Source organism: Diplodia corticola (genome assembly GCF_001883845.1).
Source record: "Diplodia corticola strain CBS 112549 chromosome Unknown scaffold47, whole genome shotgun sequence".
Classification (NCBI taxonomy): Eukaryota; Fungi; Ascomycota; class Dothideomycetes; order Botryosphaeriales; family Botryosphaeriaceae; genus Diplodia; species Diplodia corticola.
Window position 1 is genome coordinate 260,470 of NW_017971526.1, and position 18,146 is coordinate 278,615.

General features: G+C 58.8%; 7 protein-coding genes across 7 annotated transcripts; 3 read left to right on the forward strand and 4 right to left on the reverse strand.

Annotated features, from left to right (window-relative positions):
- Positions 1-736: 736 nt before the first annotated feature.
- Positions 737-2,983, forward strand: BKCO1_4700082 (catalase hydroperoxidase hpi; the record flags this gene model as incomplete). The annotated part of the gene is made up of 1 exon (XM_020276438.1): positions 737-2,983. One exon carries the CDS (start codon positions 737-739, stop codon positions 2,981-2,983), a length of 2,247 nt encoding a protein of 748 aa, XP_020127739.1.
- A 345-nt stretch (positions 2,984-3,328) lies between these two features.
- On the reverse strand, positions 3,329-5,734 carry BKCO1_4700083 (het; the record flags this gene model as incomplete). Its single annotated transcript, XM_020276439.1, has 1 exon — positions 3,329-5,734. The coding sequence occupies one exon, from the start codon at positions 5,732-5,734 to the stop codon at positions 3,329-3,331; it is 2,406 nt and encodes an 801-aa protein (XP_020127769.1).
- A 696-nt stretch (positions 5,735-6,430) lies between these two features.
- On the reverse strand, positions 6,431-7,253 carry BKCO1_4700084 (uncharacterized protein; the record flags this gene model as incomplete). Its single annotated transcript, XM_020276440.1, has 2 exons — positions 6,431-7,093; positions 7,179-7,253. The coding sequence occupies 2 exons, from the start codon at positions 7,251-7,253 to the stop codon at positions 6,431-6,433; spliced, it is 738 nt and encodes a 245-aa protein (XP_020127744.1).
- A 196-nt stretch (positions 7,254-7,449) lies between these two features.
- On the reverse strand, positions 7,450-8,178 carry BKCO1_4700085 (mynd domain; the record flags this gene model as incomplete). Its single annotated transcript, XM_020276441.1, has 1 exon — positions 7,450-8,178. One exon carries the CDS (start codon positions 8,176-8,178, stop codon positions 7,450-7,452), a length of 729 nt encoding a protein of 242 aa, XP_020127770.1.
- Positions 8,179-8,522: 344 nt separating this feature from the next.
- On the reverse strand, positions 8,523-10,943 carry BKCO1_4700086 (cytochrome p450 protein; the record flags this gene model as incomplete). Its single annotated transcript, XM_020276442.1, has 3 exons — positions 8,523-9,020; positions 9,095-9,842; positions 9,940-10,943. 3 exons carry the CDS (start codon positions 10,941-10,943, stop codon positions 8,523-8,525), a joined length of 2,250 nt encoding a protein of 749 aa, XP_020127742.1.
- Positions 10,944-13,691: 2,748 nt separating this feature from the next.
- BKCO1_4700087 (uncharacterized protein) lies at positions 13,692-14,357 on the forward strand (the record flags this gene model as incomplete). The annotated part of the gene is made up of 1 exon (XM_020276443.1): positions 13,692-14,357. One exon carries the CDS (start codon positions 13,692-13,694, stop codon positions 14,355-14,357), a length of 666 nt encoding a protein of 221 aa, XP_020127743.1.
- Positions 14,358-15,224: 867 nt separating this feature from the next.
- BKCO1_4700088 (uncharacterized protein) lies at positions 15,225-16,529 on the forward strand (the record flags this gene model as incomplete). The annotated part of the gene is made up of 4 exons (XM_020276444.1): positions 15,225-15,376; positions 15,433-15,506; positions 15,575-15,792; positions 15,918-16,529. The coding sequence occupies 4 exons, from the start codon at positions 15,225-15,227 to the stop codon at positions 16,527-16,529; spliced, it is 1,056 nt and encodes a 351-aa protein (XP_020127745.1).
- Positions 16,530-18,146: the final 1,617 nt, after the last annotated feature.

The following is an 18,146-nucleotide window of genomic DNA, read 5'->3' on the forward strand; positions in this document are numbered from 1 at the left end:
CCACGGCTTTGGTTCACGGAAGTGGAGTGCAGTCGTTGGCATGGTGGGTGGTGTTGGAATGGCGAATTTGATAAAAACACGGACATTCCGAGCCCGTGACCGGAAGTGATGTTAGTCTTGGCATTAACTTGCTCAATCATGGACGATGAACAGACGGATGACGGCGGGGCAGGGGTGCACATGGCAAACCAAGCATTTGCATTGAGCGTCACCAGAAGCTTGGTGCTGGAGTGAGGGGCGAATTGGAGGGGCAGCATTATTGTTGCAGCAGTTTCGTGGGCTTGATCGGTGATATATGGCGTGACGTAGGCTGATAGACGCAACGGCGCTAGGGCATTGCTGCTGGCTCCTGGGCTTGGCCGATTGGTGCGATGTGGCGCACTAGCAGAGCCAGGACGGGCAGTCGCCGCTCAGCCGCCAGCTCTGGCCTGTGCCATTAATAATGGACGCCCGTTGCTCAGGTCACCGTGGCCGCGAGGTTTCCCAATGCAAAGCGCACACTAAGCAGCGCAGTTCTAGAAGCGGCGGCTGCGGGCCAATGAGCACGGCGCAGAATAAACACTCACCTCGGGACGCCCGAGGATCCCTGGCGCCCCCACTTCTCCACCCCCGCCCCTCCCCGCTCCAGCCAGCCCCACTAAAAGTTGCATCACTGCTCGTTAAATACCGTGCCTCGCTCAATCCATCGCCATCACACCCGACCTGACCTCTGAACTCTCCCCCGCCATCTGCAGCCATGGGAAGCATCGAGGGTTGCCCTGCACACGCCACCGCCGGCGGCGGCACTCGCCCGCGCGACTTCTGGCCCCACACGGTCAAGCTCAACATCCTGCGCCAGAACCAGCCCGCCACCAACCCGCTGGGCGAGAAGTTCGACTACCGCAAGGCCTTTGAGAAGCTCGACTACGCTGCCCTCAAGGACGACCTCAAGAAGCTGATGCGCGACAGCCAGGACTGGTGGCCCGCAGACTTCGGCCACTACGGCGGCTTCTTCATCCGCATGTCCTGGCACGCCGCCGGCACCTACCGCGTCTTCGACGGCCGCGGCGGCGGCGGCGAGGGCCAGCAGCGCTTCGCCCCGCTCAACAGCTGGCCCGACAACGGCAACCTCGACAAGGCCCGCCGCCTGCTGTGGCCCATCAAGCAGAAGCACGGCTCCTCCATCTCGTGGGCCGACCTGTTGCTGCTGGCCGGCAACGTCGCCATGGAGGACATGGGCTTCAAGACCTTCGGCTTTGGCGCCGGCCGCCCCGACACCTGGGAGTCGGACGAGTCTGTCTACTGGGGCTCCGAGAAGGACCTGTTCCCCGCCGGCAACAAGGACCGCTACGAGGGCAACACCGACATCAACAACCGCAAGCTCGAGGAGCCGCTGGGCGCCACCCACCACGGCCTCATCTACGTCAACCCCGTCGGCCCCGACTTCAACCCCGACCCCGTCGCCGCCGCCAAGGACATCCGCACCACCTTCGGCCGCATGGCCATGAACGACGAGGAGACGGTCGCCCTGATCGCCGGCGGCCACGCCTTCGGCAAGACCCACGGCGCCTCTTCCGACGGCGACAACCTGGGCCCCGGCCCCGAGGGCGCCCCCATCCACCGCCAGGGCCTGGGCTGGCACAGCAAGTTCCAGGACGGCAAGGCCTCCAACTCCATCACCAGCGGCCTCGAGGTGACGTGGACCACGACCCCCACCAAGTGGAGCAACGGCTACCTCACCAGCCTGTTCAAGCACGAGTGGGAGGTCACAAAGGGCCCCGGCGGCGCCTGGCAGTGGATCGCCAAGGACGGCGACACCATCATCCCCCACGCCTTCGACAAGAACAAGAAGCTCAAGCCCACCATGCTGACGACGGACCTGTCGCTGCGCTTCGACCCCGAGTACGAGAAGATCTCGCGCCGCTTCCTCGAGCACCAGGACCAGCTCGAGGACGCCTTCGCCCGCGCCTGGTACAAGCTGCTGCACCGCGACATGGGCCCCAAGTCGCGCTACCTCGGCCCCGAGGTGGCCAAGGAGGACCTGATCTGGCAGGACCCCGTGCCGCCCGTCGACCACCCGCTCGTCAGCGAGGGCGAGGTCGCCTCGCTCAAGAAGGAGATCCTCGCCACCGGCCTCGACGTCTCCACCCTCGCCTTCACCGCCTGGTCGTCGGCCTCGTCCTTCCGCAACAGCGACAAGCGCGGCGGCGCCAACGGCGCCCGCATCCGCCTCGAGCCCATGCGCAGCTGGGAGGTCAACAACCCCTCCCAGACCGCCACCGTCCTCCAGAAGCTCGAGGACGTGCAGAACAAGTTCAACTCGTCCGCCTCGGGCGGCAAGAAGATCTCGCTGGCCGACCTGATCGTGCTGGCGGGCGCCGCCGCCGTCGAGAAGGCGGCCAAGGACGCCGGCGTCGGCGTCACCGTCCCCTTCACCCCCGGCCGCACCGACGCCAGCCAGGAGCAGACGGAGGACTCGCTCAAGCACCTCGAGCCCAAGATCGACGGCTTCCGCAACTACGGCCGCTCGTCGAAGCGCGTCCGGGCCGAGCAGTGGCTCGTCGACCGCGCCAACCTGCTCACCCTCACCCCGCCCGAGCTGACGGTGCTCGTCGGCGGCCTGCGCGCCCTCAACGCCAACTACGACAAGTCGGACAAGGGCGTCCTCACCAAGACGCCGGGTAAGCTCACGAACGACTTTTTCGTCAACCTGCTCGACATGGGCACCGAGTGGCAGCCCGTCGACGGCGACGAGGAAGAGGTCTTCGAGGCGATTGACCGCAAGACGGGCGAGCGGAGGTGGACGGCCACGCGCGCCGATCTGATCTTCGGTTCGCACGCCGAGCTGCGCGCCATCTCGGAGGAGTACGCGAGCGCGGGCGTGCAGGAGAAGTTCGTCAAGGACTTCGTGAGGGCGTGGGACAAGGTCATGATGCTGGATCGCTTCGACGTGAACGTCGACGAGATTCGCAAGGGGCGCGAGTCGAGCGTGCCGAGGCTCTAGACGCGCGCAATGAGATGATCATGCACGCTCCCAAAATAAAGTAAAAAATGATGCCGAAGCCTGCGCGCACCCCTTGGCTACGGCTCGGCCGCGGAATAGAGTCTGTCGGTGTGCAAATAGTCTCTTTCTACGAGTTATGCAGTCCCGATGGCGATGTTTATGAGAAATAGTCGGTCTTTGGTTCAGAACGTTGTGTCTTTGTCTACAATTTTTTATCTCGACTCTTGATGTTTGGACAGCTGTGGTGATTGCCGATAAAGTGTGTGCACTTCCTCAAGCACGGACAGGGTGCTACAAAAACGACAGCCATGGTGAGACGGCAGAGGCTTTGAGTGTTCGGACCAGTCAACGGATTGTGATACATCTAACCGTCGGTCCGGCATCCCTCCATGCAAGACTGCCAATCTGAGCGACTCCAATGCGCTCTGCATAGTCGCCATGCCACTCGATGACCAGGCAGTTCAGGAACGGAAGGCCTTTCCGATAGCCTCCAGTGCCTTCGTTGAAATGGTAGTAGAGTCCAGGATATCCTTGCCATATTTTGCGGGGGCGAAATGTGGATAGAGCCACGAGATCCACATTACTGCTCTGCTCCAAGCTTTCCGCCTCCATGGAGAAAACAATCCCTCGCCCCAAGCCATCGTCAGAACCTTCCCACAAGCGCCTGGAGGTTTCCTTCCAGGGCTTATCAACTGATCCAGAACGTTCTGAAGAGTGTTCTCGGGTCTTGGTTTTTCCCTCTGCTTTGCTCATGGGGAGGATCTCAAGGCTACCTTTGTGCTTGTGGTTCGTATATCGGCGCGCCTCGCGGTAGCGGAAACTCCTGCTCCCGACCACCTCTGCCTCGAAGACAAGCAAGCCCGACGGCCTATGAAGGCTGGGGCCCGAGCAGTCGATTCCGCTGAGAGCAGCGCAAGGTCCGCCGTGCTTCGCTTCCACGTCCGTGTCCACGACGCGTACCTTGGAGAATGGGACCAGCTCCTCAAACGTCTGCCTGATGTCGTAATGCTGATCGGGCGCAACCGGCTCCACCCACAACACCTCTTCGCGCCATCCGATCCACGACCAGGTCGGGAATGTTGCACGCGGGCTTTGGCCGCGTTCGATCGTCCGCCGTTCGGGCCGACAAGTATTGCAAGGTCTCCAGAGCAGGGCCATGCCAAACGAGGCCAGAGGCAAGCCGAACTCGAAACCGCAATCCATCTGGAGGCCGAGTGCGGACTGCACCGCACTAAAGGCGTTCAGGATGTCAGATTGGTACGACAGCTGTCTGCACGAGTATTTCTGGACCAGATGCATATACGTCGCGAAGCTCGGGAAATCTCTGTCGTAGTCGAAAGCCCTCGCGGATACGCCAGCACGTCGCTCACGAGAGGCACGGCCTTCTTCTGCGCGGGAACCACCACCACCACGCGCGGTCTCGAAATCGCCGAACAGGGCCAGATCCTCGAGCTGGGCTCGGCGTAGTATGAGGGCTGGTGATTTGATTAGATTTCTAATCCGGGTTTGTTTCGAACCGAGTTCCGACACCGCGGCCGAGAGACAGCGGTAGTACACTTGGTCGTAGGTGAACACCAAGCACCTGCGCGACATGAGTAACTCTTGCATCGTCCATCCGCGCGTTTGATAGACGGTTTGGCTAAGTTTGGCGGGTATGGTGCCGCTAGGGACGTACCGCAGCTGTCTCCCCTTGACGTCCCGCGAGGCGTGGGGGCACCGGGTCCCCTTTCGGAGCCCGGACAGGGGGGAGGAGGCGCTTTTGGCGGATGCGGCGACGACGGTGAGGTCCGCGTGGGCGTAGATGATGTGCATTATGCGGATGCCTTCGTACTTGGACGCCCGGTCGTTTTGCACCAAGCATAAGGCGTCCACCCAGATGTATCTCACCCCGAGGAGGTTTGTGAGCTCCATGGCGTCGTCGATGAGGGCGGGCACGCCTCCTTTTCTGGTGAGCGAGTGCTTTTTCTCCAGCCTCGAGACGTTTTCCGTTGTTGTTTGCAAGAAGGGATCTTTTCCCCAAACGTAGCTCAGGGCGAAGTACTTGTGGGTTGTGTCCTTCGTAACTAAGCAGCGGTCGACCACGTCGATGAACGTTAGTTTCCAAGGACCTACACCATACCTTGGGGGCAGGTGGTGGCACATTGAATGAAAGAAGGTGCCGCTACCAAGTGTAGAAGTACGAGGCTTCTGACAATCGTCCATCCAACTCTTTATCATGCCAATGGACACGGATTGATACCCTTCCGGGTCTGTCTGAGAGGATGCAGTGTCATCTCGGAAGAGGTTGTTTGGCTGTGGTGCCGGCAGCGGCTTGCGTCCCAAAGTGAGAGTAACTGCGACGTGTTTGTATTTGACGAAAACCTTGTCGACCGACTTTTTGTCAGGAACAATGGAGCATACATCCTCGCTGTCCGCCTCCTGTGAGGAAGCAGGATTAGGCAATTCGAGCTCCGCTTTGATCAGTCGAAACAGAAATTCGCAGAACCGGCAAGCCTTGCGTGCCGAGAGGTCTTCAAGCGTGCCGTAGCTTATCTGACGTGGAACCACCCGTGGCTTGGGGATGACGTCTCCCAGAAGCAGATTGACCGATGCTTGGGATATCCGTCTGAGACTTCCAGCGTATCCAAGGAAATAAGCTCGACACTTCTCGCAAGCGAGGTGGGAAGCCTCACTGGCCCCGGTGGGTGGCTCTTGGAAGCACTCCTCAGCTCCAGGAACTACCGACGGATTTGATGGCCCAGGAACAGCCATCGTGGTACCGTAGTTGCACCGTCAGGCCCGTTTCATTCATTCCAGAGAACGCTGTCGTTTGGTGCGTCGGAGATGTAGCGTCTGGGGGATGCTTGATGGAGAGGAAGAGTTTATAGGCGACGATAGCGGAATATGGAGAGGATGGTCCGGGCGAAAGGGCCACAAGCGGAGCCGACCACAATTGAGGCTGAGGCAAGGAGTCGTTCGAAAACCCATGGGTTCTGTGGGGCGGGGCTCAGCCGCTCAGCCCCCTTGTACTACGCCGCTGATCCTGCATGGCTGAATAAGCCGACAACGGCCATCGCAAATTCATGATCTTTAGTCTGGCTTTCCCCTTTGTATGAATTCGAACACATGTTCCTGCTGGCTGTCATCAGTCCAAACGAAAACTCGACCCATATCTCGCCAAAGAAAAAGCATCTCCCACGTAGCGTCATCTTCAGCGCACTTACAGCTGGCCACACTCACGACAGTTCAATGCTGGAGCGGTAGGGGCGGCCGTTGGAGCGAGCTGACCAAATAAACCAATAATCCGCATTGCTCCTGCCACCCACTACGCACACACGCACACTCCACCCCCCCCTCCTCTCAACTCCCGCACCATCGCCCACACACACACCCGCGCCTCCTCACCCCCACCACAAGTCCCACTCCCACTCCCACTCCCCCTCCCACCCCCACCCCATCCGCACTAGACTACCCAGCAGCCCCCTTCCAACCCCCTCTCCCCCTCAGACCAGCCCCAGCCCCCCTAATCCCCTCCACCCTCGCCCTCCTCATCGCAGCCGGGCCGCCCGCCGCAGCCGCAGCAGCAGCCGGCGGCGGCATGACGCTCAGCCGCACCGGCGAATCCAGCTCGCTCGGGCACATGGTCAGCGACTCGAGCGCGGGCAGCACCGCCGCGACGTCGGCCACTTCCCAGCGCAGCGTCTTGAGGACGGGCGCGGATTCGGCGGCTTCGTCCTCATCCTCGTCGAAGTCGGGTGCGTCGGTGCAGAGGAGGACGGTGACTACATCGTCGTCGTCGTCGCTGGTGGTGGTGGTGGTGTTGCTCGCTTGTGCGGCGGCACGTCTCACGTAGGCGTCGACGGCCTCCTGGTCGACGACGACGAAGGTGAAGGCGCTGAAGGCGGGGCGCGTCGAGCCGTCGGGCGGGGCGCGCAGGTGGGTTTTCCAGTACGTGTAGAGCAGGTCCGGGGGCCAGTTGAAGAAGGCCGTGTGGAAGGCGGCGGCGGCGGCGGTGGTGGTGGGGGGGAGCGGGGCGCGCGAAGGGAAGGGGGAGGTGGCGGGGCCGGTCTCGATGTCGATGAGGCGGAAGTCTTGGACGCCCGTGGGGTCGGCGATGAGCTCTTCTAGGAGCTGTGTGGAGGGGGGGTTCCGTCCGGTCAGCGGGTGTGGTCTGGGATTGATGGTTTGTTTATTGGGAGTGGGAGGGGCAGGTCACGCTGGTGGGGACGTTGGCGGTGCAGAAGATGGGGCACATGTGGTGGCCTTGTTCGGCCGGCTGCGTTTCTGCCATTGTCGAGGGATTTGTTTTGGGTCCGGGATTTGTTTTGGGGTTTTTTCTGGGACTGGTTTGGCGGGTGGTTTTATGGTGATGTTTGGAGTGGATATTACGTCATGTGGCTGCCTGTTTCTAGGCATCAAGCGCAGGATAGATTAGGCATCAAAGGCTTTTAATTAGTCGCAAACCCCCAGCGCCGTCACCTCCCCATTCAACGACCCGCGAAAGAAGCCAGAAAAGCGCTGGTATCAAGCACGTCGGCATGCCCCCCACTCCTCTCCCCGCCCTCCTCAGTACTCGCCATCATCTCCATCATCATCTTCCCACTCTGGCCGCCGGGCCCACTTCCATAGACGGCCTCGGCAAACATGCGCAGCTGCATGGGCATGCGCGAATCGCCATAGTGCTCGATAAAGTCTTCCTTCTCGGGCGTGGCGCGCAGGCTCTCCCACGCGCCGTGGCGCATGCCGGCGCTCTTGCACGCCTCTTCTTTCTGGGGCGTCCACCACGGCGGGAGTAGTTGGGGGGCGGCGCGGTGCAGCTTGAGCAGGAAACGCGTGAAGCCGCCGATGCTCGACTCGACCTCGCCGCCCATGACGCAGTCGGCATCGATGTCGCCCTCGAACTTGTACTGGTCGTCCATGCGCATGCGGTAGGCGTCGATCAGCAGCTTGTACGTGTCGCGCTCGGAGCGGTCGTGCAGCCACGTGCGGGTCGTGAGGCGCGTGAAGGGGTTGGTGATGGGTACGTCGAGGTTTTTTGCCGTGGGCGGAGCGGCATTGGCGGCGCGCGAGGCGCACACTTTTTTGTGCGTCTTCCAGTGGGCTTTTTGGCAGTCGCGGTTGCAGTAGCGCTCCGAGTGGCATTTGGCGCAGCGCTTGAGGTCGTCCGAGACCTTGCCGCAGCTGGCGCATGTGGTATCGTTGCTGTTGTCGGCCATGGCGAGGGATCGTAGCGTCTACGTAGGCTGGATGGGGAGTGAGAGAGAGGGGCCGTCAAGTCAAGTGGACTGAGCCGGCCGAATGGACGCTCTTGCCTTCTCGATCAGAAGGTTTTATATACACCACTGGCACGGGTCCACGTGGGGCAACGGGGATTCGCGTGTGTTTGGCAGCTGGACGCCTGATCTGAAGGCCTTTGCGACGCGTCACACGTCTTGTACCCTGGGTAGTACAGCATATTCCTGTTGAGGACCCACTTGGCCTGTCTGCTGCAGGGCATGTCGCGGCCAACTGCTAGCAGACGTTACACACGTTCGATCCTTGGACAGCAGAGGTACAAACGCTAAACGCCTCCCCTTTCGGTGAATGCCTCCGTCCAACTCGACACTGACCTCGAATCCTCCCTCTCCAACACCCTCTCTTCCGGAACATCTCTCTTCCCCTCCCCCTCCTTCACTCTCCTCACCGAGTCCCACCTCCCCGCCGCCACCAATCTCGCCGCCACGCCCAACGGTGGCGCCTTCAGCCGCGGATGCTCCGGCTCGTCCAAATCCAGCACCCCGAGCAAATCGTCGCCTTTCTCTGTCGTCGGAATCTCTCGATCACAGGTCTTCCAGCTGCCCAGGCCCAGCTCTTCGTGCGCCAAGCGCTGCAGATGCAGCGTGTCGTTGGCAAGCCACTCAATCCGGGCGTAGTTGTTGGCATTGTTGCCTCTCTTCCTCTGCCAACAGCCGACAAAAGGTTCGAGGAGCCACGAAGCCATAATAATGGAGCCGCCGACCGTGTAGATGAAAACCAGGCCGAAGAGGGAGATGTTGGTATACGCCGTGCTTAGTATTTTCTGCGCAGGCGAGCAGCATGAAAAAGACATTAGTATCCGTCCACACACTTCCACGCCGCAGCGCCACAACTCACCTGACTCCCACACAACCCCTCCGCCTCCGTCGTATTCGGCCTGACCACGAACCGCTCCATCCCCGCTCCCCCTCCCCCCGCCCCGGGCCCCGTCGCCGTATCCACCACGCGCCCCTGCATCGCCGCCAAGCTCACCGCATGCCACCTCTCGACATCCTTCTGCCACTGCGCCTCCCCCAGCGGGCCCTGCATCCCGTAATTCAAGCCCTCCCCGCCCGCCAGCCCGCCGCCCAGCGCCGCCGGCACCGCCGCCAGGCTCTCCGCATCCACCAGCGCCGCCCACCGGTACCAATCCAGCGCGTCGCGCTCCGCCTCCCCGGAAACGATGTCGCCCACCCCCGCGTTGACGTCGAGGTACCCGCTCAGCGGCGTGCAGCGGCGCCCAGGCGTCGTCGTCTCATCGTCATCATCATCACGATGACGTCGCGGGTTGCACCACTGCGCGCGCGACACGCAGCCGAGCGCCGACGCGGGCTCGTCGCGGTAGTAGAGCGGCACGGCGCGCTGCTGGGAGGGCAGCGCGAGGCCGTCGGCGCCGACGGCTGGGATGTAGTAGTGCCCGCCGGGTTGGTGGGCGGCGTACCAGGGGTCGGAGACGGGGGAGGTGTAGGAGATGTCGTTGGCGGAGAGGAAGAGGAGGGCGATGTCGCCGGGGGGGTGGGAGCGGGAGGGGGGGAGGAGGGCTGGGAGGGGGAAGAAGGAGGAGTGCGGGGCGGTGGTGTTGGAGGTGGTCCAGGCTTCGACGGAGCTGTTGGAGGGGGGGGAGGGCGGTTAGTGGGTTTGATTGGGAGGGAGGGGGGGAGGAGTGGAGGGTCAAGGGAGGGGATCAGGGAATCGTTACTCACCCGATGCTGTAGTCGGCGGCGGCGCTCAGCGTTTTGCGGTCTGCGGCTTGGAAGCGGTCGAGGAGCGGGTACTTGTACGTGGCCGTCTCGTTGACATCAGAGTTGCGGGGCCCGTAGTGGTACTTTGCGTAGGGTGTCGAGAAGTTGGGGTCGTCCGGCGCGGTGAAGTTGGAAATGTTCCTGTAGCCGTCGGCCACGAGGGGCGCGCAGTGCGTCGTGCGGCGGTAGAGGAAGCGGCGGTCCGGCGGCGCGTTGAAGCCCAGGTCGGCGTGCGTGTCGAGCAGACCCGTGTCGAAGAAGATGTTGCCTTCTTGCGTGCGGCACATCTCTGGACTGAAAGGGCAGGATGCGTTGCGTGTGATGGTTGCTTTTAGTTGTGAGGTGACGAATGTGTTGCACTGCGGCTCGGCGTTGGCGCTGCTATTGTAGCATTGCTGCGCGTAGTTGGCGTACGACGACATGCGCTTGGTGACGTACGGCCAGTAGATGCTCAGCTGCTCGGTCAGGTTGTTCGAGATTGCCACCGGCGCTGCACAGTTCGCGCTGGATATCAGCACTTCGTTGCCCATTGCCGTCGACACCCTCGAGGAGAAACCGCTTGCCGCGCCGAATCCGTACACAGTGAGCACAGCGAGGCCGACGACGGGCAAAACTCGCCGGAAGGGTTTGACAGCGGTACCGCGCCAGGCGAGAAGCATTTGCAGTGACCTGATGAGGCCGGTCGCACCATTGGCTGAGTTGCGCAGTGTGGCCTGTCGTTGATGGTACAGGGCATCGCGAGCTTCCCCGGAAGAATACAGACTGTGTACGGCAAAGCATGCAATCCTCCAGAAGCTTGTCCCGACAAAGGTGACGAAGAGAGCAGTAAAAGCAATGAGTAGGTCGCCTTGGCGTCGGGAAAGGGTGAGCGTGAGGCCCAATACTTGTCCGTGGGACCAGTTCGTCCATACACCACGATAAATGGTGTAGAGGGACTCGGACTCGGTTTGCGCGAAAGAGTCCATGCTTTCTGACTGGAGACGAGAAATCTTGCGGAAATGGAGCATTTAACCGTCCTGTGGACTGGGACCTTTTCCGTTTGCAGAAGGTGGTGATACCAATCCCTGGGATATACAATGCATTACTGCCGTTAGTAGCTTTGGGGGCCATGCAGTAACGAGCCACGGAATTGACGTCGAGCTGGGAACACCATTAGCACACTGCAGATATGTGTACCGAAATCTACCTAGTGTCCTCGCACGAAAGTGGGAGCCTTGGCAGAAAATTTGCAAGATATGAGAAGTTATTGGCAGCTATTTATGTTTTTTACCGACCGGAGAAACCCTTGTTACTACTACCTTGACACCATGAATATCATTGCACATGCTGTCGAGCCAGTGACGAATTGAAGCAATATGTCTTGTGAAAGCGATTGCTGAAACGCAGTGCGACTCACATCGAGTCTGGGACGCTGCATATTAATGCTTGGGTCCCATGTGGTGGGGGCCGTTTGAAAGGTAGTGTGGGGGCCGTTTGCCCCTCGAACCCGGGGTGCGATATGGTTCAGGGTTGCCATTGGAGGACCTACCACGTGCTTTATAGCTGGACATCAAGATTTAGAAGCAGCCAATAATGCAACCAAAATTAGCAGATTGCTCATCGCCCTGGAACATTCACCCATTCGGCATCTATGTCCATTTATAGCGCACGTCACGCAACGCCTTACAACAGCAAGTGGCCAGCTTTGTCTTCAAAACGAAAGTGCTAGGACTGTAGCATTCGCTGAACAGGACAGTGGGAAAGTCTGCACCGTCCGCACGAAGTCGTGACACAAATCACAGTGGCGTATGTCAATGAAAAGTGATGTTTTACGTAGTACTTGCTTTGGAACGCTACCGTTTCTAAACCCTTGTAGGTGATCTTCAACCTCCTCCCCCCGTCCCTCCCTCGCTACCAACTCACGCGCACTCCGGCTCTAAACCATCTCGCACTCCCCGCAGCACCACCACCCCTCCACCCATACTAAACACTCCCCGCCGCATGGAGCGGCAACAAACGGAGGTCCCCTGTGGAAACCCAATATATTTTTGGCCATTCCACGTAATCTTGACCGGCAAAGTTGCGATCAACCCTAAGTGTGGTTAGAATCGGGTTAGTAGCTGTTTTTCATAACCATACAAGAATCTGAACCGCATCATCGTGGTCGCCATTATATCTGAATTTGCGAACGGCGTCTTCGACCGCTTCAAGCGTGAGACCTGGGAGGCTGACCAAGCCGATACCTTCGGTCCGAACGAGAAAAGGATCGCTGCGAAAAGTAGTGACCTTTATGACCACGATTGACTCACGCGGCCGTGGAGCAGAAACCAGCTCTGCCGCCGTTGGAGGAAGCATGAAATTCCCGAACTCTTTGTCCGCCCGGATTGTCTCCAGTAGTTTGTTGAATTCGTCGGTGTCACGCAAACGTTACTCTGGCGGAGACAGGTCGTCCGTCCCATTTTCCTGCACCAGCCCGAATCGAGGTCGACGAGTAGCCGGACTGAGGTCGAGACAGTCAACATCCAGTCAACTTCTAGTTATAAATGTTAGTTGCAGGGCTGTCTTTCACGTACGACCATAGGTCGCAGAATATAGGGCTTCCCGTCCGCTCAGCCGTACTCAAGCTGCGAACCGGCCGATTAGTACTCAAGTGGGTGACCATTGGGGAATCCCGGCTGTTGTACGTTTTGCATTTTCTTTTGCATTTTTTTCTGCGCACTGACCATCTCCCATCCTTTTAATCAACCGAGCTTCAGGCCCCCCCGCGTGGGGTGGACTGGGAATGCCGCCTTTTTTTTTTTCCTCTCTTGCTACAGGATGGTGGCTAACCGACAAAAGAGGCAACAAGATGACGTGAGTGGCTAGGCTTTATACAGGGATTACTAGACGTCTTGATCTCCTAGACGTCAACTCCAAACCTCCCTTTCGGCACATACTGCCACCCAGACGACCTCCAAGACAAATCGAGGCACATGGTAAACTCCATATCAACACAGTGAGTTGAGTTGCAAAAGAAGTTCATCTACGGTGACCATTCGTGTGGAAATTTGAAGCAAATTTTGCCGGCGCAGATGTAGGTTTCAACGCCTTCTCTTCATGATCAGCAGTTGAAGCAGATATCCGGAAGTAAAGTGTATTTTCCGGTATACTTCTCTGCAACCGCCTTGTAGTACTGGCTGGCAATGAAGGAGTGTGGCAATGTAACCGAACCCCAGGTGGGGGCTGGGGCCGATATATCTGGGCGGCGAGGCGCAGTCCGCCAGATTGCGGCCCCCAGCGTTCGCCCGACCGTTCCAACGGCCGCACCAACACGGGCCTAGCGACAGCCTTAGTAAGGTGCCAAAAGGTCAGGATCTTGGGAGTGGATTCCTGGAGAATTGTCTGTGTTCGACCTCAAAAGAAAGCGATGAAGGATTGTCGCAAGTCTTTCACAACGTCGTTGGTGGCTGACAGGTCGTTGCTTGCCTACGGACTGTCGCGCCGATGGACTGTTACGTCTCTAATTCTTTTACTCTTGTTTCAAAATGGTGTGTCGAAGAGAAGTGTATAAGAACGGTTCATTTCAACAGGAAAGCGGCACAGCATCAACTCACCAAACCTCCACTTCAGCATCAGCCTTCCAATCCATCTTGAACTTTCCAGTCCATCTGAACTCTTCAACTCGACTCGAGACTTTCAATTCATCTTCAATTTCAATTTTCTTCATCTCAAGCTTTCAATCCTCCTCATCAACCATGAAGTTCTTCGCCATCCCCACCGTCCTCCTCTCGGCCCAGCTCGCGCTCGCGGCGCCCCTGGAGCAGCGCGCCGACAAGCGCGACGACGCGCCGTCGCCCGAGTCCTTCCGGGAGGCGATCAGCGCCAAGAAGACGATCGGGCGCGACCAAACCATCTTCTACACGGGGGGCGGGTGCGCGGCGCGGTCGTGCATCTCGTACAAAAAGGACCACGGGCTCATCAAGATCCAGGACGTCGAGGTGCTCGACGTCAACGACCCGAGCAAGTACGAGGACGACGACGTGTACCAGAAGGCGGTCAACAACTGGAGCAAGGCGTTCGCGCAGCTGTCGAGCGGCGTGGCGTGGGTCATGTTCCGCGACGGCAACAAGATCGACGAGAGCAGGGGCAGCGTGTGGAACAAGGAGGAGTGGCCGGCGCTCAAGGACAACGACGACGTCGAGGAGATTATCCAGATCGACGGGACCGACGTCAGCAAGATCCAGCAGATCTGGCCGGTGGAGATCCGCAAGGAGGAGGGCACGTGTGCCTGGTACGGGACTGCGCCGCTGTGCAACGCCCAGTGCCCGGATGGTTACGACAAGAAGGCGGAGAGCAGGTATGGGTCGGACACGACTGCTTGCACGTCGGGCAAGAAGTTGTACTGCTGCAAGAAGGATTGAGCTTGCAGTGCGGCATCATCATTGATCTGATCTCTTTTCCTATTTGGCAACGTTAGCATTTAGAATAGACGAATCCACTTGCTGTTTGATATCATTTCGTGCCACGCTTTGTGCTAGGAGTTGCACTAGACCGACTGTTGATGCAGTGGTGATGGATTTGGTGGTAGAGAGCAGAAACGGAGGAGGTTGCTATGACGTCACAAGTACATTTGGCGGCCACCTATGCAATGTCTGCGGTGTGGCCGACGTCGATGGCGTGCCGGTCACCTATGCCGCGAAGCTGCTGGTTAAATGAATTGGCGAAGAAATCCCCCAATGTCCAAATGAGATGGCGCAGGTGAGGACAGTGGTGGAGGTGGTGGAAATGAGGGGCGAAGAAAGCGGGTTGCGATTGCGATTGCGATGCTTGGCGTGGTGTTGTCGCAAGCGTCGATCTCGCAGCACATGTGGGTTCAAATTAAGCTTGAGATAAGCTAGAAAAATTGCAAGCTCGCGATTCCTGGGGGTTGCGGGTGAAAAGGCTTGCATTCTGGAAGATCTGTTCGGTTGCAGCAGGTGCGACGCCGGAACGCGCGTACTGGCAGCTGCGACGATCGTTTCGCGGCGGGCAGGCGGCGGGCAGGCGGCGCTGATTGGGCCAGCGCACGCACAGGATCCGGCTTAGCCCCCTTCCGCCGTTTCATCCCCGCCATCTCAATTTCAGAAATCTGGCACGCTGGTACCCCCTATACCTGCGCACCTAGCGCCCCGGCTCACGTGCTCAACACCTGTCCTTACTTTTCCCGCAAGCGCTGGGCCGGCCTAATCCAGCTCAACACACCTCCCAAAGCCCACCACCCCCAACCCACGCCATTGACAGTCCCCATCATGGCCGCTGCCAAGGACGACGTTAACCTCCGCGGGCCCGACGACGGCTCCGACGACGAGCGCGCCGAGTCGAGCCAGTTCCTGCCCGCGCCCGCCACCGCCCAGGAGCCCGAGGACAAGCTCGCTGCCATCCCCGTCTGGATCTTCGCCGTGTGAGTCCCCCCGCCGCCTGCCTGCCTGCTCTGCCTGCGACTGACGCCGTCCGCAGCTTCTGGATTGCCGCGAGTGGTGGCGTCATTCTCTTCAACAAATGGATCCTGCACACCCTGCAGTTCTCTTTCCGTGAGTGCCAGCGCCAGCCCGCCCCAGCGCTGCCCCCAATGCACCCCGAAACTGATTGATCCCGCCAGCCATCTTCCTCACCACCTGGCATTTGACTTTTGCCACCATTGTGACCCAATGCCTGGCCCGCTACACCAACCTGCTTGACTCCAGGCACAAGGTGCCCATGACGCGCGAGGTCTACATGCGCGCCATCATGCCCATCGCCGTCTTCAACTCGCTGTCTCTGATTTGCGGCAACGTCGCCTACCTCTACCTCAGCGTGTCCTTCATCCAGATGCTCAAGGTACGTTTTGCGCCCTCGAGCGACCCGTGGCCGTGGCCGTGGCCGTGGCCCTGTGGCCCCCACACCCCTTTCAAAACTCTAAATTCTGCCAAAAACACAAAACGTGTTAACAAGAAATGCCTCAGGCCACCAACGCCGTCATCACCCTCCTCGTGACCTGGGCCCTTGGCCAAGCCCAGCCCAACGTCACCAAGCTCTACCAGGTCGTCTTCATCGTCATCGGCGTCTTCATCGCCTCGGTCGGCGAGATCAAGTTCGACCTGCTCGGCTTCCTCATCCAGATGGGCGGCGTCTGCTTCGAGGCCACCCGTCTCGTGCTCGTCCAGCGCGTGCTGTCCGCCCCCGAGTTCAAGATGGACCCGCTCGTCTCGCTGTACTACTACGCCCCGGCCACCGTCGTCACCAACTTCCTCCCCACCCTCATCTTCGAGTACCCCACCCTCACCGCCGCCGACATCGCCAAGGTCGGCATCTTCACCCTCATCTGCAACGCCGGCATCGCCTTCCTGCTCAACTTCGCCGTCGTGCTGTTCATCAAGCGCACCAGCGCCGTCACCCTGACCCTGTGCGGTGTCCTCAAGGACATCCTGCTCGTCGTCGCCTCCGTCGTCATCTTCTGGGACCCCGTCACCATGACCCAGGTCTTCGGCTACGGCATCGCCCTTGCCGGCTTGATGTACTACAAGCTCGGCCCCGAGAAGTTCTGGGAGGTCGTCAAGATGCCGCTCGGCCGGTAAATCTTGATGGAAAGAGAAAGCAACGAAAAGGAACGGTGGCGGTTCTGCTGACGATTCTGCCGGAGTTTTAACTAGAAAGAGACGGCTGACAGACGAGTCGGCCACATGTGGGGGGACAGATATTGGTTACCATGATCTGAGCGGAAACTAATGCGGAGATGATGACGATGGGCGAAGCCGGTGAGCGCTTCGCTGCAACCTTTTTTTCTTTTTTCCTGGAGGGTCAGAAAGGAAGAGCCAATGTGCTGCGTTGCTGTCCCTTCGTGTGCCCGGGAATTTTTTCTCTGTTTGTGTTAGGTGTAAACCGATGTAAACATGTATTTTTTATAGACTGGTTTGGCAAAACAAAATGAAGATCTGATAGAATGGAATAGGCCATTGCAATTTTGAGAACCTTTTTACAATCAAGTTCGAAGTGAATGGATGCAATTCTGATTGAATACGAAATCGAACTACTAAACTCTGCTCCGGATCAGATCGCCGCCACTCGCTTGGCTAGGGAACCGCTCACCCCAACACTATCCAAGCAACATGCCGCCGTGGATTTGACACTATTATCACGCTTGGGTGCCCTTGCACTGTACCATACGACATTGCCCGTTCTCGCTCAACATCCTTTGCTACAAAACCATGCCATTAAACTCAAACGCCGACACACATTGAAGTTCCAGCCATCAAAACCACCGTCCCCTGACATCCAACTACCAAGGACACGACGTCAGTGGGAGGGACCCGGTTGTCCGCCGGTAAGCGTAGTAGGTCATCAGAGCTGCCTGCCATGTTTAGGATGAGTGAAGACAGAAGAATGTCGGAAAATAATGCTGTGGATGCTCATTGCTAATGGACAACATGAGCAGCATGTTATATACTTTGAGATTCATCGCACTGTCAAGTCCCCAGTTGACAAGCACACCCGGATTGCGAATCAGTAGCTGCCGGATTTCTGCGAGTCCGTATCCAAACAATATTTACAATGCTACACTATAGCTTACATGACTTTCCAAAACACGCAAAGACGCTACTGGCTGTGCCATTCGCCAATGATGATCTATACCCCTCATTGACTGCCCCCCAGATGTCGTGCTCGTAGTGAGATGTGGGTCCTGTCCGAGCTTCGTCTAGTCTTACTCAAGCATGAAGTGACAACCAGTCAGTTATCAAGTCGCAGCAAAGCCGAATCCTCCCCTGACAAGCGCCGGTGGCTTCGCGTCCCGCTGAAGGAACTTGTCTTGCGTGTGTATGTACACTATCCGTACACTATCTTACAGTCTTACAGTAAATCAAACAACTCTCCAACTCTCAGACTCGTCTCCGCATTACATCCCTCTCTTTTGCTCACCCTCTCTATGTCTCTCTCTCGGTGAAGACTTACCCCCCCAAACCAATGCGACTTACTCAATCGAAGTGTTCGACAACCCCTTCGCGACGCACGCCTCCGTCGCCGGCACCCTCCCCCTATTAAACAAACACTCCGGATCATACTTCTCCTTGATTGCCACCAACCTCTCAAAGTTCTCCGCACCCCAAACCTCCTCCGTCTTGCTGTACGGAGCACTACACACAAAAAAAAGACCCGAATCAGCAAACCAGTTCCCCACGAACCGTCCATCACAAGAG